General features: G+C 40.7%; 2 protein-coding genes across 5 annotated transcripts in view; both read left to right on the top strand.

Annotated features, from left to right (window-relative positions):
- The first annotated feature begins 1,545 nt into the window (after positions 1 to 1,545).
- tfap4 (transcription factor AP-4 (activating enhancer binding protein 4)) lies at positions 1,546 to 12,029 on the top strand. 3 transcript variants are annotated; one of them, XM_057346495.1, is made up of 7 exons: positions 1,546 to 1,890; positions 5,764 to 5,929; positions 6,700 to 6,798; positions 7,641 to 7,811; positions 8,437 to 8,586; positions 8,983 to 9,153; positions 9,430 to 12,028. In XM_057346495.1, the coding sequence occupies exons 1-7, from the start codon at positions 1,802 to 1,804 to the stop codon at positions 9,577 to 9,579; spliced, it is 996 nt and encodes a 331-aa protein (XP_057202478.1). In that variant the 5' UTR covers positions 1,546 to 1,801; the 3' UTR covers positions 9,580 to 12,028. The 3 variants fall into 3 exon arrangements, with proteins under 3 accessions (XP_057202478.1, XP_057202477.1, XP_057202479.1); XM_057346494.1 differs by having other exon boundaries at positions 1,547 to 1,890; positions 7,638 to 7,811; XM_057346496.1 differs by lacking the exon at positions 1,546 to 1,890 and adding an exon at positions 2,170 to 2,637 and having other exon boundaries at positions 7,638 to 7,811; positions 9,430 to 12,029.
- Positions 12,030 to 14,309: 2,280 nt separating this feature from the next.
- srl (sarcalumenin) overlaps positions 14,310 to 19,373 on the top strand; it is a 16,470-nt gene continuing 11,406 nt past the window's right edge. For both annotated transcript variants that reach the window (XM_057346492.1, XM_057346491.1), the window contains exon 1: positions 14,310 to 14,746. In XM_057346492.1, coding sequence (XP_057202475.1) covers positions 14,689 to 14,746 — 58 coding nt within the window. In that variant the 5' untranslated portion in view covers positions 14,310 to 14,688. The remainder of the gene's footprint in view (positions 14,747 to 19,373) is intronic.

Below are 19,373 nucleotides of genomic sequence, written 5' to 3'. Positions count from 1 at the left end.
GTCTGTAAATATCTTGAACTGCACAGAACGCATGCACAGATGATTTACAAGACAAAGTTTGTTACTGTGTGTTACATGTCCTCAAAAAATCTGGATATGAACTCAAGGTGTCCACTAGAGGGCAGCTGCTCAAACCTTTACAATGCTCTGGTAAACCAGACAATCTCAGTAAATAAGCGTTTTGTCATCTATTAGTTATGCTTACAGAATAATAAAAATAAGAAAACACCATATTAATTTATTAAAAATAATGTATAAAGTAATTTATTTCACATTTTATACAACAAAATATACAACGTTGCATACACAAATACAACAAAACACAGATAATAGAAAACTACAATCACCGAACAAGTATAGTCACACTAATATTAGTTTAATATGATATTATATTGATTAAGTTTTGTTTTGTATTGTTATAAAATCGTCGAAAAAAAACGGAAAACCTGAATGGCAAACTATACATGAATTGTAAAATTATTTAGCATTATTATTGCTAAACCTTGTTACAAAGCGAGACTAAACACTTGTAACAACTAAAATCTCGAAAAGCAACAACAACGTATTCGTGAAATTTCTGCTCACAAAGTCACAGGCTGAATGAATGCTCGCGTCCGTGCACGTTCACGCGGTTGAGTCGCAGTCACACACATTTCCGGGTTCTTCATGACCGCTCCCATTTTGTGTCTGTGTGTGTGATTTGTGCTTCGAGCAGGCGGTTAGGTAACTCATGTTCCTCCTCCTACTGCAACTTTCATGCACCCAAAATGGTGTGCGCACATTGAGCCTCTCTTTTTTCTCTCTCTCTCTCGCTCTCTCGCTCTCTCTCTCTCTCTCTCTCTCTCTCCTCGGTGTTGTTGTTAAGCCCTGCCGGCGCGTCAGCTGATCCTCATGTTTCACCCCAGCAATAGATAAAGAAGAGCCTATTTACATGCGCTAAACAGTTTGACAAACCTACATCGATATCGTTACATGCGTAACGCATTTAACAATTTGTCGATTCATGTTTCCAATTCATCTAAAATAAATATTACACGCGCACTTCTTTAAATAATAAAAAATAACCAACTCACACGCATTGAAAACAGATTTTAATTCTTATTTTGGCATGAACTGCATCATGCATTGATTTTCTGCACGGGCAGATGTTTGCCATAATGGTTAAAAACAGCGTACAAACGAGATTTGACATAAAAACTATATATTTCTATGCGCTGACCAATTCAGCATGCATACAGCAACGCTGATAACATATTTTTGAGATGCCCTATGCCTATATATGTCTACATTGCGCATTGGCTAATATTTAAATACATGCATAACAATACGCTTTCCATCAAACGACAAGTAATAAAAAAAGTGCTTTACTAAAGAAAAGGGTTTGATGTTGAAATGATGTTGCAATGGTCTTTTGTTTACATGCAAGTCGTTATTTTCGGCAGAAGACGGATTTTTGGTAGTGCAATGCTGTGTGTGATTCCTACCAGCTGTTTCCCGCCTTGAAAGACATCCGATCAGCTGCAAACACACACACACGTCCATGCAGAAGGAGGGAGGGAAAGAGAGCGAGCTAGCGCCACACACACACATACAAACACACACTACGAGGGAACCCCATCAGCTGGAGGAGTAGAGTAACCTTTACAACTCAACACCCGTCTCACACTCCCATGCCCCAAATCACCAGGACATTCATACTGCTTCTTAAATGCGAAACGGGAAAGAAGAAGGTGTTTTGTTTTTAACTAAATAACATTGCGAGAAGAATCGAGGAGCCAGAGCTGGAGAGAAGAGGGGAAGCATGGAGTATTTCATGGTGCCAGCTCAGAAGGTGCCCTCGTTGCAACATTTCAGGAAAACCGAAAAAGAAGTCATAGGGGGCTTGTGCAGGTACGTGAGACCCTCTTTTATTCATTGCGTTCAACGCGCGCGATCCTTTAATCGCGCGCCAGCAGCAGCTGCGCTCGTAGTAGAGTAACATGCATGGTGTGATTTCTGTGTTATTGTGTACATGCGCCTGTCCAGCGGCTTAATGCAGGACATAACCCGCGCGAGACTCGATTTTTTTTGTTTTATACATCTCCCGGGGCTTCGCGGCAACCCATTGGCTTGTCGGGTCAACGTTAACTATGAAATATCTCGGGGAAATCGATGCATTTTGTCTCCAACAAACACAAACCACGTGGTTGCATGCACACACCACCACGCTGCTGAGCTCGCGCGTGTTTTTAGTTACCCAATGTCCCCCGATTTCATCATAATAATGTTATAGTGTACGAATATGGAGGTTGCTGTGTCAAATGAAGCGTTTGGGCTGAAGTTCGGGTGTGTTTTCGGGGCATAAGTTTTTGTGGGCACTGCGGCCATGCTTGTGGCTCGTGCATTTGGCGTCGTCTGTTTCTTATTGAAGCCAAACGTTAAAACTCTTTACTGTGTCTTTATATGTTCACATTCCCAACGTACGAGGCTAAATACGAATGTAAAACGTAGGAGACGGATCAGTGCGTGTATTGGAAGACGGATCAGATGTTATTTGGACTGCGTCGCTGCTGCCGCATGGACGGAGGAAGCACGAGAGGCGCATTGTTGTAATGGCGGACCGTGTTATCTGCGAACGGGATTTTCCCCTTAAATTCGGTACGGAGATTTTGTTCATTTCCCTCGGTGGTTTTGACGTGTTTCATGGTTAAATATATTAAAAGAAAGTTAAAGGTTAGTAAACAAATAACTGGCGTTTTTAATAAGGGGGTGTGTATGCTGTTGAAGGAAGGCCCCGTCAATGCGTCTGCGATCCGTTCTCGACAGGGGGCGGGGCCAGTGAGCAAATCGGCGCAGGGCATCATGGGGACTGTTGTTTTTATGGGGGGGCCAAATGAACTACGTTTGGTGCGTAGTGATTTGTTTTTAATAAGCTTCAACGTTAACAAAAGCCGTTAAATCTAAAATAAATAGAATCGAAAGCTGGGAATACAGGCCAAAACCCTACATTTTCTACAACACAACGTAACAAGTAAAGAAAAGAAAATGACATATGATGATGATATTTTTAATATATTTTTGATATTTTAATAGTGTATACGTATTTTGCTTTTAATTCCTTTCATTGTCTCCAGATAAAATGAAATAAAAATACAAACACTTAATACTTGTCCTGAAAAGTCATAAATTAAACTTTGTAAGTAAACTTTAATTAAACTTAAAATTAAATTTCTCTTCTATTTGGCATATAAAATGGTTTCACACAGACAATTAGGCTTGAAAAAGTTAGGTTTTCATTTATTTTTATTTGGTCTATTTATTAAAGTATTATGCTACCAGTCTATGTTGTTGTAAAAGGACATTCTTCTTTTTGTTTAACCTGTCAACATGTTTATGATGCAGAATGTTTTTCCTTCGTTCTCAAACTTTAGGATGCATAAAATAATTGTGATTCATTCTATGATGTCTGTGTTGGTAATGGAAAAGCATTGAAATATATTTTACCGTTAGTTTATCATTTATGTGTGTATATTATTATGCCTGGAGGTGGCTGCTCTGAATATGGCTGCCGTTGTTTGTGGTTGTGGTTTGGCATGTGATCTGTTTGCTGGATTTAAAGCCGCTTGGGCGCAAGGAAGCCTCAAATGTGTCTGCACAATTGTTCCTTGTGTTTGTCCGTTCAGCTGAGTCAGTACTGATAAGAGAGGCTTTGCAAAGCTTCCCCAAGATACCCTGCGAGATGCCCAGACGGAGAGAGGAAGTTCAATTAGGGCTTGATTTCCTCACCCGAATCCGCCTGTGCTCATGAGAAGCTGTCATTTCCAGAGCCTTGAGTTTAGAGACAATAAGCTTGAAAACATCCAGGAAAGCCAACATTTTTGATTTTGTGATGTTTCTCTGTCACTAACTTGCATGCTGTTTTTAGGACGTTAAAGAAGTTAGGTAGTGCAGTTTTAGTCGTCGTAGACAATTTTTTTGACCTCTAAGCTTTATTTCTAGAACTACTTGAAGCTGTTTGGCTTATTCTTGTTTGACTTTGGGTTTATTGACAGAATAAATGGAGTATTTGAAGAGTTTACTTCCAAAAAGAGAATTCGCTTTAAAAAAAATCAAAAATCATGTTTTTTATTATGTTATCATGTTTTTATTGTGTTTAGTTAGCTGTATTTTTTAGTTATTATGGCTTAAATTAGGGCTGGGCGATATGGCAAAAAAGTAAACTCGATAGTTTTTTTCTATATTGATCGATAACATCGATAATGTATTTAAAAGAATCTATTTTAAATACAGTTTATTAACAAAAGTTAACCTTTAACCAGTTAAAATTCAATTAAATGAATGCACTGTTGCAACACAGAGGATATTAGGCCATAAACAACATGTACCAGTTCATTCAGTCTCATTTTGACTCAATTGACTCGGTAAGTAAAGGGAGTGTTCATTCAGTACATTCAACCAATGAAAGGGCTCCGTTACTGTGTACATTCGAACGCTATTGGCTCAGCACCTGCGCACATACATAACGCTGCAATAATGTCTTGCTCGAGTAGTGGGATTCATTCAATGTATTCAGTGAACCTTAAAGACATCTCACATAAACTGTAGTACATTTCTTTAATCATGCAAGCATTTTACATACAAGGTTCAATATTTTAATGTGCACACAAACTCACTTCATTACATCTCTAATCTGTACAGGCGGCGCTGGTTTGTTTCATAAGCACCAGCTCATGTTAGCAGATATGTTAACGATGGATATAAAACCGTTTGTGCTTGAGTTTCGAAGTAACTCGCTTGCAATTGTGCCCCAAGTTTGTTTTGTTTAACCGGCGATTGCGAAAAAAATAAGACACTTGATAAACCGCGTGATGACAACTCGAGGTTAGTTTTACCTTTGTTTCCGCTTCCAGTCATGTTTTCCTCCTCATGTCGAGTTTTCTTTGCCAAGTGCTGTATGAAATGGACTTTGTACATTGACGCGCATGATAAAAGCTGCACGCTGACTGACTGTTGTTGCGTTTATTTCTGCGTTCTGTTAAACTGTAAGATTAATCCATATCGAGTCAAAATGCCAATAGCTTATCATCGTTTTTGAAATACATTCTATCGCGATTCGATATGATATCGTTTATCGGCACAGCCCTAGCTTAAATCAAAACAAACCAACTGCGTTTTGATTGATATTAATTGGAATTCACAGGAAAAAAAACACGATTTTGAAACATAACTCTTTTTTGGAAATAACCTCTTAAATTTGGTCATTTATTAAAAAGTTAAATGTCTCAATTTGAAAGGAAAATTTGAAACTAAAATAAACAAAACAAATTCAAACAGTATTCGCTAGGGACGTAACAATATTATCGATATCGCGTTATCGCAATAGCAAAATTGTCTCAATATTATCGTAGGTTGTATGAAACGGTACGGTACGGTACGGTACGGCCTAACATAGAGGATTTTAGAAAAAATAATAGACGTTACCTTTGCCAAGGTCCATCTGGTGTAATTATTTTATTTGATAAAAGGGACTTTTAGCTCATTTGACCCATCTCATACCTCTAAGCAACCGTTATGATTAGAGGATAAAGAAAAGATGATGCTTATGGCACGTTTCCAAGTCATCGTTTGTCATCTAAAATATTGCAATAAATATTGTACCGTGGGCTTTATAGCAAGGTATTATCGTACAGTGAGATTGTTACGTCCCTAGTATTCGCTGATATAAAGTTAGCTAAGGATCAGCTAAGGACAGCATACTGAAAGTGTTTTTTCCCCTCTCCACAGTTTAGCAAACATTCCCCTCACGCCGGAGACGGCGCGGGACCAGGAGCGGCGTATCCGACGCGAGATCGCCAACAGCAATGAACGACGGCGTATGCAGAGCATCAATGCGGGATTCCAGTCTCTGAAGACCCTCATCCCGCACAGCGACGGAGAGAAACTCAGCAAGGTCAGTCACAAACTGGACAACACACTGCACTGATTTAACACTGAATATGATTTATAATTGACAACATAGAGAATGGGTTTCTAAAGCATTCCCTTCTAATTCTAATGGTTTCTTTTATAAATAGCATTATGACTGTTTACCATTAAAACCATTACAAAATGTATTCTGTAAATGCGTCGTAGGTCTTATTCCAGTAGGATTTATTGGTGTTCTGTAGAGCCAAGTAACGTCCCACCAATACCAGTAGACACGGAGACCATTGAAAGTTTCCATTAAAACCAATACAATTCCCAGTGTATCCATTGAATCCATTCATTTCTGTGGTGGTGTTTGTTGTTTCAGCCGAGTTGTTCACGTCAAGCACATTTTGACTTCTTATTTTTGTTTTATGTCCTTTTTATGGAATCATTTGAAAAACATTGTTCATGTTCAATAAAGGATGTGTATGGGTTTAAACAAGAGCCAACACTGGGGTGAAATGCCTCATCTGAGGGTAAATGACACAAGAAAATGTAAACATTTCAATCTTTAGTATTTTTATTTGTTTATTTTATTTACTTGATTTTGGTGTTTGTTCATTTTTGTATGGCACATGGCAGCTTGAATGTATACATCCATCCATCACACAAGACGTTCACGTCACTGTAACCACAGCTGCTCAAGTGATGTGGACCGTTATTCCGGAGCTTTCAGAAGGATGTAATGTGATCTCTCTCTCTCTCTCTCGCTCTCTCTCCCTCTCTCTCTCTCTCTCTCTCTCTCTTTTCCAGGCTGCCATCTTACAGCAGACGGCTGAATACATCTTCTCAATGGAGCAGGAGAAGACCCGGCTGCTGCAACAGAACACCCAACTGAAACGCTACATACAGGTGAAGCTCTTTGACCTGAGAAACCAGACTCACACCTGGTGTATGTTAGAAATAGACTGATACATCTGCCAGACGATTAATCGACCGATACTGGGTCATTTGGGCATTACTGGTAGACATCTGTACCCAGCTGGCAAGTTAATGAAAACCTTTGAGTTAGTTGCAAAATGTGCCGGCTGTTGTTAGGGCTGTCGCAATTATTTGACATAATCGCAATTATTTCAGATTGTAAATCCTTAGAAAACAAGGATGATCTGCAGCATTTTACATCCACTGTCCGTGATCTGCGCTCACTGTTACGTTCAAATTTCTTCATCGTTTGAGTTGTATCAGATTTGTACTTTTTGTGTTTGAGTTTTACTAAAGTGATTCCAGATTTGCTGCATCTACACCGCAAGACGACATCATCCTCATATCTCCGTTTTTTTTCTTCTAAATTCTAGGGAATTTTACAAGTTATTTGCAGAATTTTCACATTTCTTAATGTATCTATATTTTATTCATTGACTAAATTAATTGTAATTAATCAAAAAACGGCAAAGCCTTTAAACGGACAATTAATCGCAATTATTTAATAGACGATCAGTCGTCAACCAAATTTCATCATCGTGACAGCCCTGCCAAAATTTTCACGGCCTCCATCACAAAAATATTTAGGTGTATTTTGCTGTTCTCTAATAATAGCTTGAAAGCTTATTTTACATTTAATTCTAATGTTTAACCGATCTAAAGCGACTTGAAATATTTCAGTACGTGTTTCATAGGACTCGACACTAGCAACTGAAAGCAGAGCATCTTTACTCGACTGTTCTCTTAAATGATCTTTCCTGTCGTCTCAGAAGGAGTTCAGCGGCTCCTCCCCGAAGAGGAGGCGTGCGGAGGAGAAGGACGAGGGCATCGGCTCTCCAGACATCCTCGAGGAGGAGAAAGTGGAGGATCTCCGGCGAGAAATGATCGAACTCCGACAACAGCTGGATAAAGAACGCTCGGTTCGCATGATGCTGGAGGAACAGGTACGAAACCATGGAAACCATCGTTTTGTTTTATTATATTATTAGACACTATTGCATTATTATGTCGTTTTTATCAACAAAAAAACAAAAAAAACTTTACGCAAGACGTTTTCAGTGCAAAACGTGTGTTATTGGCCAGGTGTAATATTTTTGAATAAACAGGTTTATATATCTGCTTTATTATCCGTCACATTTGCCAAACTTCTGTATTGGTGCGTTCCTAAAGGAAATAATGAAACTGTTCAGGGCTGGCTCCTTGAGACAAATAGTATTAGTCACTTTTGTTGATCAAAGTTTGCGAAACTTCACTTTTCATTGGGTGCTGTTTGATCTGTCGCTCAGAGTTTTGCTCGGCCAGATCTCGTGTTTGTAGTCATGGCAGCGTGGAAGAGTTGCTGTCTGTATAATCCGTTATCAAACTGTTCATTAGCGGCGGCGGTTCGCCTGCCATAATTAGCTCACTTTAGGCTTTGTGTATTTAATGAGAACTCACAGAAAGTACAAAAATTCCCTGAGAACATCATACTTGAAATGCAAATGAAATCCTGTTTTTTGAAACTTGGTAGACATAACTTTAGATGAAGTAAAATACTGAACACTAAATGGGACTCTCTGTTTGTATCAGATCCGCTCATTGGATGCCCACTTGTACCCTGAGAAGCTAAAGGTGATCGCCCAGCACGTCCAGGAACAGCAGGTGCAGACGCAGACGCAGACTCTGATGCGCATGCAGGAGCAGGTGGGAAAGGAGACGGCTCCCGCTCGCAGCCCGCTGGTGAGACGATCCGGCATTTCTCTTACACCACAATTAAGTTACAGCTGAAGTGTTGATCCACTAGAGGGCATTAGAAGAGTTTAAGATGCAGAATTGCCACAATGTCATGCATTTTCTAAGTGAAACACACAACGCAAACAATAAAATCCTTTGACTTGCGAGGGTTTGAGTTATGAGGCCTGACATCAGCTAAAAAATTGCACGCAAAATGTTTTTGCTAAACGAATTGAAACCAAAGTTTGTTTTCTGTAGAATATCATACGCTGATCAAAATTTGCTCTTTTTTTGGTTGATAAAACTGATGATGATAAATGATTAAAAAACAGTTTCTTGATATCTTCAAAGAGAAGCTTCATTAGGTTTGCTTATGGAAAATATGTGTGCTTCATCGCTCAGGTGTTTTCTCCTGCCACGCCTCCTGCGCCCACCCATCATGCCACGGTCATCGTTCCTGCCCCCGTGCCGCCACCCCCTTCTCATCACGTCACCGTGGTAACCATGGGTAACCCCACCTCCGTGATCAACACAGCATCCACATCACGACAGAACTTGGACACCATTGTGCAGGTAAAACGGTTAACAATTCTGCGCTAATCCTAAGTAAAAATGTAATGAAGTTTTTGTACTTAACAGCTTCAGAGTGAAGTTTCATTTGGCCGGTGTCAAGCGGGTTTGAACTCGACAAGATGTAGAATCGAATTAGAAATGTGCAAAAATCGATATTTTCAAAATAAGCTCGCTGATTTATAGGAAGCACTGGATCTTTAAATCTAAAATCTACTTACTGAATAAACTTTGAGAATTACGTCACAAAGTCACCGACGTGTTTTGGTTCTTCCGTAGGCAATCCAGCACATCGAAGGCACGCAGGAACGGGTGGTCGTGCCCGAGGAAGAGAAGCGCAGAGCGGTTATCGTCACCCCGGGTCGTGTCCTCACCGACACGGCCGACTCCGACACGGCCTCTGACCACGAAGGGTCCGAGGACTGTTAACTGCCCCAGCCGCCCCCCCCCCGACCCCTCCACATTTAACGGGGGGCGCGGAGAGGGGGGTGCGCGGGGATGGGCCTCCTGCAGAAACCCTCTCTATCTCCTGTCTTTCTATCGCTCTCTTCACACGGGACTCACAAATGTCGACAGACTTAAAGGTTCATTGTGAAAAAATGAAATGTTACCGAACGCGCCTCAGACGGAAGCGTGCTCATGTATACTCCCACAGTACACTATACTTCCATAGCACTCTCCATACTTTGATGTATCGGGCTCTTAATCCTTCTCCTGTGATGTTTCCTCTGCCGTATGAAATACTAACAGGCCTTCACCGGACCTCCGTTTCATCTCTTCCTGTTCTCCTAAATCAGGAGAGCGTTCTGATTGGAGGAACCCAAGTCTCTCATCTCCAAACGAACTCTTTTACCCACACCCCCCCGTCGTCCCCTCTGATACGCCATATTCCTCTTTTTATTCTGGGGAGGCTTGAAGCATCACTGTGAGAACCTGTTCCGCACCGCGGCTTGCGAAACCTTAGAGGAAATGTTGCTTTTCTTTCATCACGTTTGGTGCAGTTGCGTTTCTAGTCCTCCGTCGCCAGTGATCTGCTGGTCGGTCAAACGAAATCCGTGTGCTGAAGACCGCCAGAGGGGCTTAGTGCTGTGTGCACTTTCCCAAAACGCAAAGTCCATCAAGGATGGAGGTGGACTGTGCACTTAGAGTCGCTCGCCTTTACTGGGCTGGGTTCCCAGTACGCACGCTGGTGCAGGTGAAGCGCCGCCCCGTCATGTCAAACGCCCGGCACTGTCCCCACCCCCAAATTTTGTGTATCGTTGTTTGTCATTTAATGGAATAAGCTAACCGATTGTTTGTGTATCGCCTGTGTTTTGTATGCATTTTATTTTAGGAGCGTGAGGAAATAGCACTACCAGGGTTGTGGTTACCCGGTTTAGCCTATGCAGGCCCTGACAGCTCGCCCTTCAAGTCGCTCGGGTGTTTGGCGGCCATTGGTCTTTAGGAAAATTGTAATGTAAGCCTGTCCCCTAACTAGTGCGGCCTGTAGTAAGGTTTACAGTGACTCGCCTTGTGCACTATGCACTCGCTGGATCAGTTGCTGGCTTGAATGTTTTACTTCCCATATCTCGTAGTGTATGACGTTCATACACCCACCACAGATAATCAGTGTCTTGTGATAATAAAGGGTAAGCCGAGATTTCTTTTTTGTAATGAAAGTGCCGTCTTGACACTTACGAGGCCGTGCGATACCGCGAGCTCTCCGGACCCCTGGCGGGACAGGGGGCGGGTATCTTGTGCCCAACAGCGGCCAGTGGCTTGCCTTAACACAGCTTCAGCGGGCGTAAGAGGCCTTAAAGTAACCCCGAAGAGACGCACAGCTCACCACCCCGAGAACGTTTCCAAACATTCCTGAACATTCTACCACTGTGTCGGTGCATAAACCGGCAAGTAAAAATGGTTTTCGCCATGCAAGACGAAACGGTCGAATCTCTTTTGGACTGAAATTTGAACGTGTGCATGGTCCCCCCCCATCCCTTAGGAATTATTACAGGGAATCATTTTGCTGCTGGACAGATTTTTAAACCTTTTTTCTCTCTTGGATTTAACAGATGCTGTCAGCACGTGAACTCTGTGAACCTCGGCGTCCTTGCCGTCAAATCGGGCCGATCGATACGTTCGTTTCCGTTTCATTTGAAGTCGCGCTTTTTTATTCAAGCTAAATGGGTCGTCCGTCTTACGTTCAGTCTTTAATAATGGTTTTGTCTTTTGGAAGAAAAAAAAAGAATCTCCATTTCGCTTCCCAGATTTGAACATTTCCTCTAGCGAAGCCACAGGGTGTCTCTCTCTCGTTGTGTATTTTCTACTCGCAGGAATCACTGTAAGAACTCTAGAGGACATATCACAAGTCGGGTGTGTCGAGGAGAACGAACGTGAAGCACTTACTGTAGTATAAACGAGGGACGGCTCTTGTTTTTGTAAAGAGTCTTCTCCTCGGCCGAAGCTCTTCTCGCTGTGTTTAGAACCACACGGCTGTGTGTGTGTAACCCTCACATTGTCCAAGCACACCATGTCCACTGGTCCTTTCCATCTCCACCGTCTCCAGACTCGTCCTGTCTCTCATCATCTCTCTTTTTATCGTTCGTCATCTCTTTATTTTTCGTTTCTATTTTTGTTCTCATTGTTTTGCTTTATGTGAGACAGTTAGTCCATTTGGTTGTCGAGAAGCTATTGTATTTTTTTTTTAACTGGGGAAAAGAGGCTTGTGCCTTTTGTAAAAACAGAATAATAAAGTTTGTACTTTGTTTTTTACAACTTTTTTGTTGCGTGTATTTATTTCTCTTTTTTAAGGTGTTACTTTCCTCTGATTTAATATTTAAATTATTTAAAGACGCGGTATTATGTACCGTAACGTCTAGCCGTGGTATTTGAAGTGGGCTTTAATGGGGCTTGTATAACACACAGTCTATTGGCAGGTTAATGAAGGAAGGGTTGCTGAGTGTGTATATGTTGAGGAATTCCTCAATAATAACAAATATTTGATTACAAATTTAAGGAACTTCCCATCTAGTCTGTGCTGTTATCGACTGCTCTTTCTTCATTATTCAGCCAAAGTCATCAATTTCAAAAACATTTTGAAAATGTTAGTTTTGTCATAAAAAATATATTTTTGTCTACTGATTTCAGACATTTAAGCACACCAGTTTTTTCAAATAATTAGAGACATTTCACTCAAGTGTCCAAAAACGTTTGACCAGCAGTGCACTTTAATATACAAGTAAGGTTTCAAATAGGGCTGTCAAACGATTAATCGCGAGTAATCGCATCCAGAATAAAAGTTTGTGTTTACATAATATATATCTGTGTACTGTGCATAATAATTTTGTATTTATTAACACATACATGCATATATTTAAGAAAAATAAAAAAATGTATAAACATTTATTTATAATTTCAATTATTGGTAAATATAAATAAATATATTTAAATATTTCCTAAATATGTATTCATGTGTATGTGTTTGTATTTATAAATACAAAATTATTATGCACAGTACATGGATAAATATTATGTAAACACAAACTTTTGTTCTGGATGCGATTAATCGTGATTAATCGGTTGACAGCTCTAGTTTAAAACAACATTTATTCTTTGTGCGTCTGTATATAAACATGCACATATATACATGCATACATTTTGTGTTTACTATCATACTAAAATCTGAAAAAAATGCTACAAACTTTGTCATGTTAAACATTTGACCCGTCATATATGTGCATAAGCAAAAAAGTTTTTGTCAGCTGGAAAAATCAAAATAACTGTCCTATTACCTAACTTAAATCTAAGATTTAAAATAGCGTGTTATTCTCAACCCAAGCTCACTTTTACACCTAATTCACGGCTGTCCGCTCCTGTCGTCCTGCCCAGCATGGCTGAGGTTAACACCCGTTAAAAAATCATTTTAATAGGTCTGAAGATACACGAGTACTAGTGTGGAATGAGCCATGTGCAAACAAAACAAATAGTTTATTATTAGCATAAAGAAAGTATAAAAGTGATCACATGATAATCTCTTAATAACTACTTAAAAATTATATTTATAATTCTATTTAATAGTTACTCAACATGTATTATATGTAATCTGTTTTGATTTTTCCTATATGTATATTACATTCAGTGTGAATTCAGGTGAAATTGGGACACTTTGATATTGAGATCAAAAACTGCCCCAAATTACCCCAAAGTTAAGTGTGCGTGTGTTATCACACCTCAGATTTAGGATATTTCTGGAACAGCGGCGTTTTAATGTTAACAAGGTCCGAGGTGTCTTGAACGCAGCATAAATATACTTTTACAAAAAACTTACTATTGTGAAGAAAAATGAATGATGAGAACGTTAACACTTGACCAACCATGTGTGTGTGTACACTTTTTTTAATTAAGCAAAATTATAATTAAAAAGTTTCTTTATAGCTCCTTTACTTTGTCAGTAGGAAAAAATGGTTAGATTTTTAAACATTATTTGCCTTTTTTTATCACTGACTTGATCACTTATGCGTTTATATTTTTCACATTTTAGAATAATAATAAACTTATAAAGATCAGGGAACTATGAGAATTATGTAAATAAATTTAAACATGTTATATTTTATCATCTTCAGTCTAGAATTTCCCATGTTTTCTTGTCATTTTATCAAGCAGCGTCTTGAGGTCTCACCCTGAGATGCTTTTTAAACCATTGTAAGGAAGTTCCCATCTAGTCTGTGCTCTTATCGACTGCTCTTTCTTCATTATTCAGCCAAAGCCATCCATTTCAAAAACTTTTTGAAAATGTTAGTTTTGTCATAAAAAACATAAAAAATTGATTTCAGACATTTAAGCACAAAAGTTTTTCTTTAATAATTAGAGACATTTCACCCACGTGTCCAAAAACTTTTGACCAGTCGTGTACTTTAAAATACAAGTAAGGTTTAAAACAACATTTATTCTTTGTGCGTCTGTATATAAGCATGCACATGCATACATTTTGTGTGTACTATTATTCTAAAATCTTTAAAAAATGCTACAATATTTGTCGTGTTAAACATTTGACCCATCATATATGCACAAGCAAAAAAGTTAAAGTTTTTGTCTGCTGGAAAAATCGAAATAAATTTCCTACCTAACTTTAATCTAAGATTTAAAACAAGATTCAAATATGCCAAACTCTTGCACAGCCCTCTGTATGAAAATATCGTTATAATATATCATAAATGTGTTTGTCTAAGAGAAGAACATTATATATATATAACATTTCTTTAAATGATCGTTCTTGTTTGTTAAGACCAGCCGAAGTACCAAAGCTCTCAGTCGCTTCGGCTTCACACCCCTCATCCAACATCACGGCCCTGACAGCTCGGCTAAAAGAGACAGTCAGCTGCTGTCATCTGTAGAGTGCCGTGTCGCTCCGTTCTGACGCCTGCGGCACCAGCCCCCTCCACGTAGACGTTATCAACCAGCGGTCCCGTCCGTAAGACCACCCTCTCGCTGGTGCCCTCCGACCTTCTCTGCCTGGTATATATAGCCTAAGAGGCTTCCAGAGGTCTCCTGGCAGCCAACATGAAGGTCTTACTCACGTTCTGCTTCGCCGTGCCTCTGCTGCTTCTGGCCGCGGCAGGTAAGAGCTTTTCACTTCAAATGTTCAATACTAGTGACTCGTGATGTGCTTAGAGTCGTCGGCGAAGGACGCTTGAAAGACGGAGTGCCTGTCTTGAAACTTTTTGCAGTAGAAAAACAGGCCAGTTGGAGATCACGTGCTTTCAGGCCGGCACAGCATTGCTCATTCTCCTGCAAAATGCTCACGTCGTTTTGAAACGGTCTGTAGACACCTTTCAGAACGAGTATGAGCCAAAGACACCAAATGGTGCTTAAAAATCATGATGGTCACCGACAGGCCCATGACACCATCTGCTGTCGTCCTGCAACCAGCCGAGCTATTTAAACCCACAGCGTTCAATAATAACTGGACTGTGGATACCAAAGTCGAAACATGACTGTGTCGAGTTAGAAACGAAGTGCGAAATCTTTTTGATTTATATGTGTTCTGTAATAAGCTATTGGAAGACCGGTTTCTCAGTCGAGTTATTTTCGTACGGCCGAGGTTTTTAGCGTCAGCTGTCGTGAGGCGTGACACCAGCTGATGGAAAGAGCTCGAGTCTGGGGGCCAAAAGCTTGCGGGGCGACTATTAAAATCTCCCTTTATTCCACGTCTTCACCTTTTCTCGAATACAAAGACATCCTACTGTAATTTTGACAGTTCTTTCATTTTATTGCATCCGAATCTCTGAATCTCGTCCTTTGACCTCAAGTCGAGCCCCATCTTTAGCTCTCAAACTTCAGCTGAGGGTCCGCTACCCTTCTCCCGTCCTTGGGCTTCTCTCGGCCGGCCGTCGCTCAGGTCCGTCAGGTGTCTAAGATTGGAAGTGGTTCTGTAACCGGACACTGTCCACTATAGATTCCTCGTCGTCGTCCCCGCACAGCTGCTGTCACCTGACACAATCACTATTTATTTATTCCCAGCCACCGCCGGCCATATAAGGACATGCATTATCTCGGCAGGAGGGGCCGCGGCTATCCGTGGCGGTCCGGATTCAGTTGTGTGCGTGGATGCGCACCTGCCGAGCGATGGGATTTCAGGTGATGGGTACAATTGACGAATCAGTTCAAGTTTGTTTCATTCGTCCTTTTTGACATTTTCATCAGTCAATCTTTGATGTGTGGCACGGTTGAGATTTTAAGTTTCGTCGTTGGGACGTGACTGTCAACGTTTGAGTTTCCGAACATATTATGTTTCTTAATAATTCATGGAGTGGTCTTCTATCGTCTTCTGTATGAAACCGAATGAAATGGATTTGGTTTGATCTCGGCAGGTTTTTGCAGAGAGAGAGCTCTTCCACTGACTGGGTCCAGTTGCTTTGTAGTTGGTCAAAGGTTTCATGACCTTAAGACCTGGCGTGACCATCTGTCTGACGTCCAAAATGTCTCACTTAGCAACATCTAAATGGCTCACGTTATATTGCAGCCATCATAAAATAATTATTTTCTTTCTCCAAACACTGTAAATAACGAATTATTTCCCACAACTATGTATTTGATGCGGTTGCTCATAGAGAGTAAGGGTTCTTCCCACCTTCCAGCGATGCTGTACAGCGGGCGTGTGGTGCCCCTGCTCTTTAGGGAACCCCTTCTGCAAGGAATTGTGGGAAAGGTCGCCAAATACCGAGTCCATAAAAAGAGATAAGGTCATGCAACGTGGCTTTACAGAGACGAGGCATGCCATCAATCCCCTTTACCCCTCTGATGTTCTTACCGTGTCCTCATTCTGCTACCCACGATGCCTCCGTGGCATTACCTCCCGGATATGATGTCCGACACACTGCTTTGTTATTTTGTGACACGCTATTAAAAGCTTTGAAGTCAGGGGCTAAAAACGGCATGTAAGAACGTCTGGCATCCTGTCAGACCTGGCTGTTTGATGCATGGTGCTTAGCACAAAATGTTCATTTAGACATTCTGATTATATAATATAATCGAGGAAAGCAAATGTCTGACAAATGTTTGGAAACCAATGTAAATGCTCAGGGCAAGTAAGAGCGTGACTCCACCCTCATCGATCTCTCTAAGGCATGTCCCATTGTAGATCTATTTCTGTCACAGAGCTCGCACAACTCTAAAACCTTGACACCTGTTACTATTCGTGTCGCACCGTGATTCACCCTCAACCAATAAAAGTGCAAATCACATTACGTGCATCATCACAGATAGATCTTGTAAGGCACTATGGTAATACCGCGGTATTCTTTGAAGTACCTACAGTGGCATGGTATTACCATTGAAGTTTCATTGTTTCATGGTGGCGGTTTGTTAGTTTAGCCCTAAAATCCCTTGGCTCACTGTACATGTTGTGCACACCTCTCCATAGCGACTGGTAAACCCTGCGGGCTCAGGGCTCACCTCCCTAATCGTGTTCACATTAATTCAATTTACCTCCTGTGTCTGCCAACAGAATATGATCCGGGGGTTTACCATAATACACTAAGGAACAGACCCACGAGCCGCTTGGGATTATGTGAGATGGTTTGTACGGCAGTACGACATCGCTAACCAAGTATCAACATCTTTCGCTTTAAGAGAATAAAGACATTTTGCTCTTAATGACAAATGTTCATCAATCACGTATTTTATGGAAGTTGATTGGTCTTTTACCTGTTTTCTATTTCGTCATTCTCTCAACATCTGTGAGCTAGCTGATTACGTTTCACCTCTCCGGTTTCCTTCAGATTGTGTGTATTTGTGTGTTTCAACCAATAAGCTCGGGACCACTGTAGCGTGATGCTGCATTCCAACAGAGTGAGCTATGGCAACAGCTGTGTTTTTCCAAAGCCTCCGTTGCTAGGCAACAGGCTCATTGGACGTCCATCGCCCCGGCGACAGATGCTGCTAGTTTGCGCTTTTGTCCTTTCAGTGCGTACGGGGTTCAATCAAATCTCGCCCTCATTGATGGACATTATGTGGGCTTGAAGTGAATGTATTTGCGGTCGTGTTGACACAAGACGAGGTGTTATAGTTTGTATTTTATAACAATTATGCCGCTTTATTTCCTCCTTTTCGCATGCGTCATGCATGCACTTCATTTGATTATATTTTGTATTTCATCCAACACCTAATGTTTTAATTTCCACCTTGATGTTTGTTGTCATTGCGTTGTTTAAATGTCCAATGCAATATTGAAAGTACACGCATTCATTCCATTAAAAGACTGACTTTGACGCAAATTCCTTGTTCTGTATTATAACTAACAGCAGTTGTTAAATTTGTCTAGAGATGAGATGTCTAGATGACTCATTTATAAGAATTTGTGTGAACTCTTCGTTTAAATGCCTTCAGGCGATTGTACTTGGTCTCATCCGCTCCATTTTATATTATTTAGTGCTAATCTAATGTAGTTGTCTAGTAAATAATTTGAAACCTCGAAACCCGTGAAGACAGATCTAGTACACCTGTGGTAACTCACAGAAGGCTGCATTGTTCACATTTCACACGTTTAAAGTCCACACCTCGCCTCTAACCTTGCGCTCTTTCAGTGCCGTGCTGAGCTCAACATTACCCTGTTGTATTTTTAGCAGCTTGACTTGGCGAGCATGGTCCGAGGGGCTCGTGTGCTTTAACCGGCACGTTGTGTCATCACAACAGGCCCGCAGCCTTCGTTGCTGAGAGCACCATCTGTTCCTCGCTCTTCTCAAGTCTGCCACAATATGGCCACGCTTTCGGTGGGGCGTGCCTTCAGCTAACAGAAAAAACCTGTGAAGTGCTCGGCCGCACACTTTGACCATGGCTCTTATCTGCTTGTAAAGTCAGAAACTGCAACGTAGTAAAAATCACAAAGGGACGACTGTGAGATCTTAAGAGAGCAGCGTTTGTTTTGCTCGCCACCCCTGTTGGACAGTTTAGCGGATAGCCTGAAGGGACAGCTAACAAAAAAATGAAAATTTGGTCATCATTTGTTCCTCCTCATTTTCAAATCTGTATACGACTCCTTCTTCAGTGGAACACAAAAAGAGATATTTTGAGAAATGGTTTTCATACAATGGAAGTCAATGGGGGTCAACGTTGTTTGATTATCAACATTCTTCAAAATATCTTCTTTTGTGTTCTGCAGAAGAAAGATAGTCATTTATGTTTACAATTATATGAAGGTAAATAAATAATTATACGTAGCTAGGTTGTTTATAATGTTGGCCTGGTCCTGATGCTGGTTTAGTCAAACTTAGCAAATGTGGGTGGTTGACCTTTCTATTCAAGTTGGATGACCAAAGAGCCTTTGTTTTAAGTTCCTGCTTGAAATACATTATATCCAGTCAAACAACACAGTAAACATCTTTAAACACACATACAATAATAACTAGAAGCATTTGATTCATCATTCAGCGATGTGATTTAAGCGGAGTTCTGACCCCGTCGAATCATGACTGGCCCACATTCACTGATACTTTAAGCAGATGCTGGATGATTGAGCATATATGACTTGAGCTGGTCGAGTTATTTCAGTCAAGGGTCGCAGGCGATAGACGAGCTAACACTTCCTTAAGCCAGTTTCATATAAGCAAATAAATACCGAAGGAAACCCGAGTGCAACAAAAACAAGCTGTTGATCTCGATAGGCCACTAGGGCGATAGAAGCAGGTACTCTTAATGCTGGGAGTGTAATAGAGATGATTGAAAACAAGCTTGATTTGATTCATCTT

The sequence above is a fragment of the Triplophysa rosa genome, linkage group LG11, assembly GCF_024868665.1.
Source record: "Triplophysa rosa linkage group LG11, Trosa_1v2, whole genome shotgun sequence".
NCBI classification, from domain to species: Eukaryota; Metazoa; Chordata; class Actinopteri; order Cypriniformes; family Nemacheilidae; genus Triplophysa; species Triplophysa rosa.
Note: the sequence above shows the minus strand (reverse complement) of the source record. Positions and strands in the feature narration are given on the sequence as shown.

What these genes read in the sequence shown, in the direction of transcription:
- tfap4 (XM_057346494.1), top strand. Translation starts at nt 1,802, where the DNA reads ATGGAGTATTTCATGGTGCCAGCTCAGAAGGTGCCCTCGTTGCAACAT. An exon ending in ACGGAGAGAAACTCAGCAAG is followed by an intron (nt 5,930 to 6,699) that starts GTCAGTCACAAA and finishes TCTCTTTTCCAG; the next exon opens with GCTGCCATCTTACAGCAGAC. An exon ending in GCATGATGCTGGAGGAACAG is followed by an intron (nt 7,812 to 8,436) that starts GTACGAAACCAT and finishes TGTTTGTATCAG; the next exon opens with ATCCGCTCATTGGATGCCCA.